Source organism: Ziziphus jujuba, chromosome 4, assembly GCF_031755915.1.
Source record: "Ziziphus jujuba cultivar Dongzao chromosome 4, ASM3175591v1".
NCBI lineage: Eukaryota > Viridiplantae > Streptophyta > Magnoliopsida > Rosales > Rhamnaceae > Ziziphus > Ziziphus jujuba.
The window spans coordinates 27141684-27155317 of NC_083382.1; the positions used below are offsets into that span (position 1 = coordinate 27141684).

The window sequence follows — 13634 nt, forward strand, 5'->3', positions numbered from 1 at the left end:
TCGATTAACAGGTAATATTAAAAAATTTACTCTTTTGAATTATATTTAATATTAAAAATTTAAAAAGAGTTATGTGTTTCTAATTAATAATTTTTGATGGTGAAAGTACTAAGTATGCATCTCTGTTTCGTGGATTTTATCATGCTCAGGTTAAATCTCCTATTCTTTTTAATTTAAAATAGAGCAACTTTAGAATAATCAAACTTTTTGGAATATAGTGATTTAATATTTATTAACGGTCAAGGCCGGTTAAGGCGCCTAGGCCCCCATTTTATTGGTATCCCAAAAAAGATTCCATTTATATAATATATACATGTATTTATGAAATAGAATATAATTATTAGTTTATTTTGAAAATGTAAAAATTTTAATTAAAAAAAATTTTAAATTATTTTTAATTAATTATTTATTTTTTTAAGATAAATTTTAATTTATTATTTGTTGTGATAATTATTTTAAATTATTTTTATCTTTAAAAAATAACACCAATTAAGTTCAATTAAAAATTTTATATTTTATAATTGATTAGATTTTAATAATAATAAAAAAATATATGTTAAGTACTTTTTTTATTTATACACATTTTCTAATTTGTTTGTGCTTTTTTCTTACCTGGCTTATTCATTTTTATACTTTTTTATTCACTTATTTTTTATATTTGTTTAATTTTGATATACAACCTATATAATTTGTAATTTTTATTCAGATGATTCTAAAAGAAAAAATAACTTGTAAATTGTTATTAATTTTAATGAATTTATATGGTTCATTCTCATAATATTTTAAATTTTTCTTTCTTATTTTATATGAATTTAGAATTTTAATTATTTACTAATTGTTTTTGCTATTCATAAAAAACTACATTTCGCGTTTCTCTAGTTTTCACTTTCATTTCTTTATTTATATCTTAATTCGAATAAATTGATTATATTTATTTTGAAAATTAAAAGCCTAAAAGATAACATAAATTTATAAATAAAAATAGTATTTGAGATATTAAACTTTATAAAAAAAATAATTTTTTTCCAATGCATGAATTTATTATTTTTTGTTAGTGTAATTTAAGTGGAAAAAAATTTTCAAAATTAAAATTAATAAATCTTATTTATGTTCAACTATTAATTAATTTAGTAGTTTTATTCATTAAGAAAGAATTATTATCAAATATTGAATATAAAAATAATATTTAATTAAACATCCAATATTGTTTTAGGCCTACGCCCAAGAGTTGTTGAGACGGCCCTAATGGTTTTAATGATTGATTTAATAATCATTAAAACACTGTCACCTTTGTATCAAAATTTCGTTCAAAAATATCATATCATAGTATTGTCTTTTAAAATATATTTTAGACTTTGCCAAAGAAAAAATAAAAAAATAAAAACTTATACAATGTTTATCCTTTTATTTTCAGAAAAAAAAAATAGTTATCATTTTAGTAGCAACAGAATCTATATTTTAATAAATAATAATGCTAATATAAAATAAAATAATGATAATAATGCTGTAGTTCACTTAACCTTTAATTTTTTAAAGTTATTGATAATATTTGTTTATGTATATTTGATATATATATATATATGTATGTATTTTTACAGATAAAATAATTTGCACTGTAAAGTAAGGTATCATGCCATAATTTGTTGAATGAAATAATAAGATATCCATCGATAAACAATTTAATACCCATAGCACTTGAAAATAAATTAATTTTCTTTTGAAAAAAAATTCATCATTGCTAAAATCACAAAATGCATTTATGTTTAAATATTAATTAATTAAAGTGTAATTAACATTATATAAATCTCCTACTCTTTTTTATTTTAAAATAGAGCAAATTTAGAATAATCAAACTTTTTTGGAATATAATGATTTAATATTTTTTAATGGCCAAGGCCGACTTAAGGCATAGGCTATCAAGGCTTATATCTAGCCCCATTTTATTGGAATCCCAAAAAAGATTCCATATATATAATATATACATACATTTATTAAATAGAATTTCATATATATGATATATACCTGTGTTTATTAAATAGAATATAATTATTAGTTTATTTTGAAAATATAAGAATTTTAACTTAAAAAATGAGTTTTAAATTATTTTTAATTGATTATTTATTTTTTTAGATGAATTTTAATTGATCATTTATTACATTAATTATCTTTAATAACTTTTATCCTTGAAAAATAACATCAATTAAGATCAATTAAATATTTTATGTTCTATAATTGATTAGATTTTTAATAATTAAAAAAAAGAGAAACATATTAAATACTTCTTTTATTTATACATTTTTTTTTCTAATTTGTTTATGCTTTTTTCTTACCTGGCTTATTTATTTTTATCCTTTCTCATTCATTCATTTTTTATATTTGTCTAATTTTGATATCCAACCTATATAATTTACAATTTTGATTTGGATGACTTTAAAAGAAATAGTAACTTGTAAATTATTATTAATTTTAATAAATTTATATTATTTATTCTCATAATATTTTTTATTTTCTATGAATTTATGATTTTAATTATTTATTAATTATTTTTTCTATTCATAAAAAACTAGACTTCGTGTTTTCCTAGTTTCCACTTCCATTTTGTTATTTATATCTTAGTTCGAATAAATTGATTAGATTTATTTTGAGAACTAAAAGCCTAAAAAATAAAAAAAATTTATAAATAAAAATAGCATTTAAGATATTAAACTTTATAAAAAAAATAATTTTTTTCCAATGCATGGATTTATTGTTTTTTGTTAGTATAGCTTAAATGGAAAGAAGTTTTAAAAATTAAAATTAATAAATTTTATTTATGTTCAACTATTAAATAGTTTAGCAGTTTTATTTATTAAGAAGAATTTATTATCAAATATTGAATATAAAAATTCAATTAGTAACTTTATATTAAAAAACCAAAAAAGTATACATTTTATATAAAAAAATCTATTTTATTAAAAATAATATTTAATTAAATCCCCAATATTGTTTTTGGCCTGGGCCTCAAGAATTGTTGAGACCCTGTTGATGGTTTTAATGATTGATTTAGTAATCATTAAAACAGTATCACCTTTGTCATCAAAATTTCGGTAAAAAATTTCATACCATAGTATTGCCTTTTAAAATATATATTAGACTTTGCCAAAGAAAAAATAAAATAAAATAGTTATCATTTTAGTAGCACCAAAATCTATATTTTAATAAATAATAATGCTAATGTAAAATAAAATAATGATAATCATGCCGTAATTCACTTAACCTTTAATTTTTTTTAAGTTATTGATAATATTTGTTTATGTATATTTGATATATATATATATATATTTTTGACAAGTAAAATAATTTGCACCGTAAAGCAGGGTATCATGCGACAATTTGTTGAATGAAATAATAAGATATCCATCAATAAACAACTTAATACCCATAGCACTTGAAAATAAATTAATTTTCTTTTGAAAAAAAATTCATCGTTGCTAAAATCACAAAATGCATTTATGTTTAAATATTAATTAATTAAAATGTAATTAACATTATATAAATTCCCATAAATTCAATCTATATGTAAGATTAAAAAAAATTTTGCAGGAAAATGACAATGTAATTAAAACGAAACTTTAGAGATTTTATGATTAATATGTAGTAAATTAAAAAGAAATTTATATATTAATTGTAAGCAATACAAATATATATATATATATATATATATATTTATGTGACCTATATATTATAATATTACAGACTATTTATTAAGTGATAAAGTTAACTATCCATATTCATTTAGAACTTTAGTAATTGAGTTGTTTGTTGTTTTGTAAATACCACTATCAAAAGGGTGTGACAAAGAATCCATCAAAATAAAGGTTTTAGCTTAGTCTATGTTCCTATAAGATCTGGTAGCCTTCTTTTCAGAGTGAAAAAGTGGTTAAAAAAAATAAAAAAAAATTAAAGAGAGTGTAGGAGATTATTTACTTTAAAAGAACAATCATGACTGAATATTACTTTACCTATTGACCTGCCCCCTCAAAAGTGTTTGTTTAATTAATTCTAATATTAATCACAAATTAAAAAGGACTTAGTGGGAAAAAAAGAAAAAAAAAATTGGAATTGACAATTGGCGCGACCGTTCAAAACATTTCAATCAAAAATAAATGAAATTTTCAGAGCGAATTAAAAATCTGGCGCCAGTGCCTGGGGAAAGAGGGAACGAAGCGAAAATTTCGAACAAAAGGTGTCAAAAAGCCCCAAAAGCCGGCGTTTCCCACTTCTAACATCGTTTTTGTTCGTTGTAGAGAGAGAGAGAGAGAGAGAGAGAGAGAGAGAGAGAGAGTACGGAAAATAATAGGGGATGGCAATAGCTTCAAGCCCTGCTTCCCAGAAAATGGTTTCAGCTAAGAAGATGGAACGCAGCGAAACCAACAAGAGGAAACAACAAGATGGCGATAGTGCAAACCAACCCAAGCGCTCGAAGTGCCCCGGTGTACGCGTCGTCGGAAGCAGAATCTACGATTCTCAGAATGGCAAGACTTGTCATCAGGTGATTTTTTTGTTTTTTGTTTTTTGTTTCTTTTTAGGTTTTCGTATTGTGCCCACTTGTATATTCTGTTTGGCTGGTGAGAAAATGTGGAGAAATTATTTATTTATTTATTTTTTTAGGTGTCTTCTCCTCTTTTCTTTCTTTGTTTTTAATGTTAGAATTACTTGCACGCTGCAGTGCCGTCAAAAAACTAGGGATTTCGTGGCGTCGTGTAAGAACCTGAAAAAAGACAGGCTCTGTACCATCAACTTTTGTCACAAATGCCTATCCAACAGGTTTTTTGCTTTGCCGAGAATTTTTTGTATCATTTGTTTTTTTATTTTTTATTTTTTTATGCATTTACATGCCGAATACTTAATTGGGGTTATATAATGAATTTAGATATGGAGAAAACGCAGAAGAAATGGCACTGCTGGATGATTGGAACTGTCCCAAATGCAGAGGCATTTGTAATTGCAGTTTCTGCATGTAAGTGTTTCTTGCTAGCTAACTTTTTTTCCAATATAATAGTTAGAGTTGATATGCTAGTGGTTTCAAAGAAGCGCTGTTAATTTGTATTGTTTTGTCTGTTCTTTAGGAAGAAACGCGGTCACAAGCCCACTGGAGTTCTTGTTCATGCAGCTAAGGCAACTGGGTTTAACTCAGTTTCTGAAATGTTGCTTCTTAAAGGACCGGGAAATTTGAATAATTTGGTTGTTTCGCCTAAAAAGCCTGATGTATCAAACAAGGTAAAGCTTATTATTATTTTTGTTTTTATTTTTAGGATGTTTGTTTGATGGGTTATGTGTTTGTTCATATAAACTAATAAGCCTCTGTTTTTGCGAGTTGACAGGAACCTGTGGTGATTTCACCAAGGAAAAGAGGAAAGGAAAATTCTTTTGATGGAAAGATTGAGGCAAACTCAACATCTCCAAATTCATTACCATTATCTGGCCACAACAAAAGTAAGAAAGTAAAGAGGGATGGATTAAAGGAAGTAAGTGGTAGCAATAAAGATGATGGGAATTTCTCAATCAACAAAAGTAAGAAAGTAAAGAGGGATGGATTAAAGGATGTAAGTAATGGTAATAAAGATGATGGTAATCTCTCAAACAACAGAAGTAAGAAAGTAAAGAGGGACGGATTAAAGGAAGTAAATAATGGCAATAAAGATGGTGGAACTTTCTCAAACCAGACTACCTTAGGAAAGCCTATAGTTTCTGAGAAAACATTCAAAAAGGAAGTGGAAACAAAAAGGAAGGATGATTGCATTCTCTCAGAGAAAAAACGTAAAAAGAAAAGGGTTTTAAATGATGTTTCTTCGGGTCCAGCAAAACCAGAAGAGGAGAGGAAAGTCAATGATGGGCAACAAGATCCAAGAGTTTCTAATACACTGAAAGAAGATAATGCTAAGGCCAAGAAGAAGGCTCTCAAGAAGTGTACCTTGAATCTCGAGGATAGAAAAGTTGACATAGACCTTCCTTTGCCTCAGGGCACCATCTTAACGACAGTAGTTGGCATTGAATTGCCTCCTGAAGACGTTGGGCATGCATTGCAGTTTTTAGAGTTTTTTGCAACTTTTGGAAAGGTAATTATTTCGACATCTGATTGAGGCTTTTATTCTTTACATACTTTTATTAGAGCTGATTGCTTTATATTTGTTCTCCAGGCGAAATCTTGATGGTGTATGATCAAGTTGTTTTATATTCTTATGACTGCTCTTGGAAATATTAAGCTGTTCTGTAAAGTGTTATGAATTGAGATGAGTGCTGGTATCAAAATTTATGGTTTACAAAATATTTCACAAAATAATGATTCAAGGACTCTTTTAATGCTCAAATGCCAATCTGTTCTCTGTTATGCCAAGTATTAAATGGTTACTATATGTGGTAAAGCATGCATGACTATGGATTTATATATCTTTTTTATTTCATATTTACTCTTCTTCTTTAGGTTTTCGATGTTAAGAAAGGACAAGCTGAAGCTGTACTTCGCGAATTGATACGTGGACGAAGTGGACGTGGAGGACAGTATTCCACAATTGTTCGAATTCACACTCAGCTCTTGTCCCTTATACAAGAGGATGTACGAGAGGAGTAAGAAATCTTCCTATTTGTTATATTTACATAAACTTCGTAATTGAATTCAGTATAAACTTTTTATTATGTGCAGTGAGTTCTATTGAAGTAGTGACTTGGATGAAATAATTGATTATTTCGGAAATTTCTGTTTTTAGGTCTGTTTCCTCAAGTGGCAAAAATTCATGGGTCCCTATTTTGGAGAAATGCATTTCTGAATCCAAATGTTTACCAAAGGAACTATCTTCATTGTGTTTTGGTAGAGATGGCAAGGGATATGATGGTTTAAGCTTCTCAAAGAAACTTAGAATCTTAAATTTTCTCTGTGATGATGCTCTTTGCACAGTGTCAGTAGAAGAGATCTGAAGCACTGCTTTATTGTTTAAATGTTTCTTTTGTTTTCAGTTTAGAAAATGATTAAAATTTTCTCTTCCAGAAAGTTGAGGAGTTGGATTGATGAGCAAAATGCAACATTTGTAGACAGAGCAAAAGAAGCAAAAGAAAAGGTTGGTGCTGCAAAGAGCAAGGTAATATGAGAATAAGCCAAACATCTCTAAGAGCATATTGAAATGTTACTTTTATTGGTTTCCATTTTTAAAGAATTTTATATGCAGGAAAAGGTTATCAAGCAGAAGTTGCAGGATGAGGTTGCAAAAGCTATCATTGAAAACAGTGGTGCTCCCCTTTCAATTTCAGAGCATGAGGCTGTTGTTTCAAAAATAAAAATTGATGCAGCTCGAGCTCATGCTGAGATTCTTGAGGCAATGGGGGCTGTTCCTAAGAGTATGTTTAGCTCCCAGTATTTATATCTTCAATGCTAATTTGACTTTGCTTTATATTGGAAAACATTAATATGAAATATGCAAAATGATTATTCTAGTTTAGCTCTTTCATTACAATTAATAACTTTCAGGGAATCTTTTGGTTTTTTATTCTAATGCACCTAGCATTTGAAAGGTGGAACTTGTCTATCCTTATTTGTGGAGTTTCACTTTCATCCCTTGGCATATGAGCTGTTTTACAACTTTTCAGTGTTGGAGAAATAATAATTAGATTTAGTGGAGTAAAAAAGTGATGAGGAAATTTCTGACTTTTTTGAGAAATAAAGGCTAAATCTTCCGTTCTGTGTGGAAAATTGTAATTGCTCATCTGACAAGTGTATGCAATTAGTGGAGGAATGGTCTGCCTCTGCCATATCAGGTCCAAAACTAGATATTATTTGTGAGTCGTCACCTTGTGTCTTTGATGAGGACTTCTAGGAAACTTGGTATCAAACTAGATATGTATAATATTCTGCATATTTTTATTTCTTTTTGTACAAATACAAACAAGTTATTAGTTGTAGAAAGTTAATTCTCTTTTGAAACTACAAGAGAGGATTGTTTTTCATGTTGTATATTGCAATCTAGTTTATTAATGTATGAAATGAGAAGTAGAAGATCATAGAAACTTGAAAGGTCGAGAAAATAAGTCTCGTCGAATGATTTCTATTAACTTAGCTATCAACAACAACTTTAGCAATTGAGTTGGTGGTGGGTTCCTTTTTTTTTTTTTTTTTTTGGGGTTATTTTTTTATTTTTCCAATTTCTTTATTATGTGGCCGATGATTTATCTTATTATTTTACAGAAAGTCAAAGATCTGATGCTGTTAGAACGGAGCCTAATCTTTTGGATGCTGAAGGCCGTGTTTTTTGGAAATTAAAGTGCTTTACTAGTGAACCAGATATCTTGCTTCAAGGCTAGTTTTACTTTTATGCATCAAATATAAATATCTGCAGGATCCATTCTATGATATTATGCCTTCCCCCCCCCCCCCCCCCCCCCCCCCTTTTCTTTTTATAGTTTTGTTTTTGTAATTAACAAAACATAATGTACAGATATGGGGAGCTGGGATGCTGATGGAGAGGTTGATAAATGGTTTGTTTATGGTTCTGAACAGAAAGAATCAATAGAAAAATACATACGGTAACTTTTTACTTTCAGTAATGACTTGTTCTTATGGACTCGTTTCATGAAGTTCTCTTGAGGGTTTGCATTTCATGTATATCTAGCTGTTAAGAGGGGATATCAGAGCCAAATTTGTTCGGCATAAAGAATTCTAAAAAGTTGGGACCCTATTATGCATATGTTCATAGAAATTTTTTTCCTGAAATAATTCCAATATTCTTGGTAAGGGATCTTTTGGAGGATAACTTGGAGCATTTTATTGCATATATAGATGATATACTTTTTTAATTAACATAGGCTCAAGGAAGTTTCTACCATGTAGAAGTCCTTGCATGTTAGTTTCTAAATTGTTTCCTCTTGTGACATTTCTCTCTTATTATGTATGGTGGGAGGTTGAAGGATGGTGTTTTAATTTTGAAGATTTCCAAATCTCAGGGCAAAGAGGAGCAGTCAAATTACTTCTCGGACTGTACCTTGTAGAAGCATGGTGCAAGATGTATAACTTGATTGAGAGAATAATTGAACAATTTTTAGCCATTATTAGGTAACATCACTTCATATTCCTCACTATTTGCAAGCATATAATTTGGATGTTCAATTGTAATGGAAGTGGATTTTCCAGTTAAGTGCCTTTTGAAGTATTAAAGCCTTAGTTTTCGTGGGTTGGGTTTAGAAGCTATGGCTATGACGTGGTTTTGATTGAAAAACTATTTGGTTGAATCGGCCCTATTCTTAAAAGGATTTTAAATCTACATTATGAACTTTTCCCTGTTTGAGAACGCAACAATGAAGGCATACAAGTACATTTTGTTCTTACTCAAAATGTTAAAAATTACACTAATAAAGACATTATTACCATTTTGTTTCTGTGGAGCAGGCAGGCAGGCAAGGTAGAGATCAAAAAGTTTGGTCGGCTGCTGATTCTTTGAAGTTGCTTCAGATGTAGTATCTGGTTTCCATTTCTGGTCAGTATTATTTTTGTAAATGTAAAGAGTAAAGCTGACCTCCTGTATATTTTTGGAGACAAGAATCCCAGCTGCCTAAGAAATGGTGTTTATGTAGTCTGAATTTGATTTGTAGCGGAAAAATGTAACATGAAAAATTGATTCTTGTTTAAAGTAATATAGTCCATGAATTACTTTTTGAACAATAATCCAGTCATTTTCTTATAACGTCAAAAATATTGTATGGCAGTGGTTAAAAATTGTACTTTTGCATAAAAATGCTTCTAATTTCTCATGAAAGAGGTTTAACAATTTATTCACCAAGAAAAGAGAGGTTAACAATTTATTGACCAAAATATGTTAGTATAGATGCTAAAGTATTGTATATAACAGATAAGTCATGTTAAACTCATTGACTTACAATCATGTGTAATAATAATGTCACATAGTTTTAACCTAAAAGTGGAAAAATAAAAAAGGGAAATGGAAAAAAAAAAAAAAAAAAACTGAAGTAGGATTAAGAACTGTTACCTTTATTTATGTACCCATATCACATAATTATAGGACGTGAAATTTATTTACTAGTTTTGGTCATTTGAGATAGTGAGACTGAGATTATGAAACTAATTTATTTTAGTCATATATTACTACCCACATCAAATCTTTTTATAAGATTCCGATACTGTCATTAATTTTGTATTCTAATCAACTTTGGTGTAGACTTGGCAATTTGGATCATGACACGGCGACACGATTTGAAAACGATACGGAATAAATGGGTTTGGGTTTATTATAAATGGATTCGGGTCATAATCGGGTCAATCCGTTTAACACGATTATTAATCGTGTCATTTTCGGGTTGACCTGTTTAACTCGAAATTGACTTGTTACGACCCATTTATTAAACGTGTCAGTTTCAACCCGACACGATTATATACCTATTACAACCCATTTAAATTTAATTTTAAATTAATATTTTATCACTAATATAATATTTAATAACTAAAAAATATTATAAATTAAAAATTTTATAAAAATAATTTTCTATTACTAATTTTTTAAAAACAAAAAATACATCTTCAATAAAACAAAAATATAAAAATAAAAATAAAATAAAAAAAAATTTCGGGTTAATAGGTTAATTTTCGGGTTAACAGGTTAATAGGTTAATTTTCGGGTTAATAGGTCAATTTCAGGTTAACGGGTTAATAGGTCAACACGACCCGTTAAAATAATCGTGTTAAACGGGTCGTGTCGTGTTGACCTGTTTATAAACAGGTCGGGTTAGTGTTTTAGGTACCTGACACGATTAATAAATGGGTCGTGTTCGGGTTAGGCATTTTTGACACGATTATTAAACGGGTTGACACGAACACGACCCACCAACCCGAATTGCCAGGTATACTTTGATGAATGGTAATCGATGGCTAACTAATTTTATACCGTTGAGACCATGGAAAGTTAAAACTTAAACATACATATATCCTTTTGCCAATTGAAATTGGCTAGATAATCATTATTATTAATCAAAGAACTAGTAAAACATCATGAATTTCATGATCACCTCTTTACAACCCCATAAAAATAAAACCCCAAAAAAAAAAAAAATATTTCAAAACAAAGCAAAACCTACACATTTACGGTAGGATTTGGACATGAATAAATCATTTATCTTGTGAGAAGAAGTGATTGATGGCGGGCATGATCTCCGGTGGACGAGTTCGAAGGAACTTTCGGAGTCTATGCTCTGCATACTTCTTTCCTTCCTCTCTGTTTTCCAGCACTCCCATCCCACGGTTCACTTTGTTTACTCTGCAAATTGATTTCAACCCCTCAAAATATTTTAGTATCATTTAGAATGATGCATTTCTAATTATAAATAATAAATTGATTTTTAGTACAAATTTAATTACCTCACATCAGGGTTTGTCAAAATGTTCCTTGTAAGTTGGAAGACACACATCCCCGTCACAAAGCTCATGGCAGCCATTAGCGGATACACCTAATTATTAGTTAATAATGAGACAACATATATTAGCCAACATAAAAAGGTCTAAATGTCAATGAAATTTAAATAAATAAATAAATAATAATAATAAAGAATTATATTGGTTATTTTATTCAGTATAGTGCTAAAAAACATTGCTCACCTCTGGTTTAATCCAACGCCCCATCACAAACTACTATTAATCCTTGTGTACCTCCTATTTCTTTTTAAATAACCCAAATCCAAATGTACTTGTCTAGCTTCCTTAACCTTCACTGTTTGAAATGAATTTCTATATGTTATTTTTCCTGAATATTGACACATCTATATATATACAGAGAGAGACATAGATAGGATAGGAAACGCTATGTGCAATTTTCTGTGGGCAGCTTTTAAATTTGACCATACCCAAAACCAGGTACTTAGCCACATGTTTTCTTAACTTGGCAAAATTTTAATGACCGGAAGGTTCTTTCGTTAAGTCCCAGAAAAGGAAAGAAGGAAGAATGTTCTTTTTTCTTTTTAGAAATGAGAACGTTCTTTCCTTTGAGAATTTATATCGTAATCAGGAGTGGTATTGATTAATTCTGTGGATTGGAAATTTATTTATTTATTTTTTTGGATATACATATGATCATCGGACGATAACTTTTAATTAGTTTACAACTCTTCCAAAACTAATTAGTTGACCTTGACATTTTTTTTTTTTTTGGCTGAATTAGTTGACCTTGACTTTATGGATCAATACTAGAATATATTTGAATAGGTAGCACGTGACATATAAAAAAAAAAAGAAAAAAAAAAGGGTTATGGTGGTAGCCTCGGAATTTCTTCCTTAGACAAAAACAAAAGGAGGTTAAAATTTGGCTCAATCTGGATGATTATAAATGATTTCTTACCAAACCAAGAATTAACTTAATTATGAAATTCGTTAATGATTCTGCTGGAGAATCCATTCTCCATAAGACAAGCAGCAGCTCTGTGTAACAGCTCGACCATTCTCATGTCAATCTTGCAGAGTTTAGCTTTGTAGTATTCATTTTTGTTTAGGTCTAAGCAATTTTTGATATTGTAATAGAACCTGTCCAAGCATTAGGATTTCTACACGCTGGAAATGTGAAATCCCAGAAAAAATAATAATAGTAATAATAATTATAAGAAAAAAAAATTTATAATGAAAAAAGTTTTGAGTATATATGGGGTGCAGGATAAGGTCGTAATCGAATAGAATTATTACCTAATAAACATCTATAAATTAAGTATCACACATTAATAGATAGGATAGTATTGTACATAAATAGGTAATACTATACATAAAATTAGTAACATATCTTAAAAGCTTATGTTATTTAAATAAAAATGACAATTGGATTGGATAAATTTGGATTTGAGGAAATCTTATACCATCTCTTGGATTTTCCTGGTTTAACTTGATCCGATTTGGTTTTAAAAGTTTGAAATTTACTTCTTGAATTTTTTTTATATTTGTTAGTTGATTTGGAATTTTTTTATTCTATTTTCATTTTATACGGCCATTTTTTTTTTCATTTTTTCATTTTTTATAATTTTTTCAAATATATATTGGTACTCCTGTAAAAAATGACCTTGGCATTAACCAGCGCGCACTAGACCTACAAACGTTTTGCTTTATGATACAATAAAATTCAAATTTACTCGATATGCGCTTATGCTAATCTCTTTTTTTTTTTTTTTTTTTTGGGGCGCCATTGAAGGAGGTAAAAAAGTTTAAAAAACACACTGTCCTCAGATTGAAAAGTAACATAGCTTCTCGTGCAAAGAATAATAATGACTTTTCTTCCAGACAAAATTTTTACTGCTTCATGGAGCACAATAGATTTTTTTTCTTTTCTCCCTTGTACGATAAAAGAGTAGTATGAGTGAGGAGGATGCATTAGATAAAATGATATATGGTATGAGGATTGTTGGAGGCATTTGCACAGATAATGAATTATTATATATATATATATATATATATATCTGCCACCAATACACAAATTATAATGATTTGAAGTCGACTCCTTTCTACTATTTCCACCATGCTTTCTCTCTGCCTTATTCGTCGAGTCATTTTCAGCTCAATTACATTGAGTTGAGCCAGTCAACGAGGGGGGAATGAATGGTTTCTGATACAGATATAGGCTCACAAG

General features: G+C 28.8%; 2 protein-coding genes across 3 annotated transcripts; one reads left to right on the top strand and one right to left on the bottom strand.

Moving 5' to 3' along the window:
• Positions 1-3941: 3941 nt before the first annotated feature.
• On the top strand, positions 3942-9688 carry LOC107416538 (uncharacterized). 2 transcript variants are annotated; one of them, XM_048472660.2, is made up of 13 exons: positions 3952-4531; positions 4709-4806; positions 4913-4999; positions 5109-5259; positions 5364-6098; positions 6464-6606; positions 6747-6935; positions 7025-7115; positions 7203-7371; positions 8216-8326; positions 8466-8553; positions 8971-9079; positions 9413-9688. In XM_048472660.2, exons 1-12 carry the CDS (start codon positions 4343-4345, stop codon positions 9035-9037), a joined length of 2118 nt encoding a protein of 705 aa, XP_048328617.2. In that variant the 5' UTR covers positions 3952-4342; the 3' UTR covers positions 9038-9079; positions 9413-9688. The 2 variants fall into 2 exon arrangements, with proteins under 2 accessions (XP_048328619.2, XP_048328617.2); XM_048472662.2 differs by lacking the exon at positions 6747-6935 and having other exon boundaries at positions 3942-4531.
• Positions 9689-10962: 1274 nt separating this feature from the next.
• On the bottom strand, positions 10963-11761 carry LOC107416562 (uncharacterized). The gene is made up of 3 exons (XM_016025071.4): positions 11630-11761; positions 11393-11481; positions 10963-11291 (listed from the first exon to the last, which is right to left on the bottom strand). Exons 1-3 carry the CDS (start codon positions 11651-11653, stop codon positions 11144-11146), a joined length of 261 nt encoding a protein of 86 aa, XP_015880557.1. The 5' UTR covers positions 11654-11761; the 3' UTR covers positions 10963-11143.
• Positions 11762-13634: the final 1873 nt, after the last annotated feature.

Coding starts and splice junctions, on each gene's coding strand:
- LOC107416538 (XM_048472660.2), top strand. CDS start 4,343: ATGGCAATAGCTTCAAGCCCTGCTTCCCAGAAAATGGTTTCAGCTAAG. Junction 5,000..5,108: donor TGTAATTGCAGTTTCTGCAT/GTAAGTGTTTCT, acceptor TCTGTTCTTTAG/GAAGAAACGCGGTCACAAGC. Junction 7,372..8,215: donor AATGGGGGCTGTTCCTAAGA/GTATGTTTAGCT, acceptor ATTATTTTACAG/AAAGTCAAAGATCTGATGCT.
- LOC107416562 (XM_016025071.4), bottom strand. CDS start 11,653: ATGGGGCGTTGGATTAAACCAGAG. Junction 11,482..11,629: donor GGCGTTGGATTAAACCAGAG/GTGAGCAATGTT, acceptor ACTAATAATTAG/GTGTATCCGCTAATGGCTGC. Junction 11,292..11,392: donor TTGACAAACCCTGATGTGAG/GTAATTAAATTT, acceptor ATCAATTTGCAG/AGTAAACAAAGTGAACCGTG.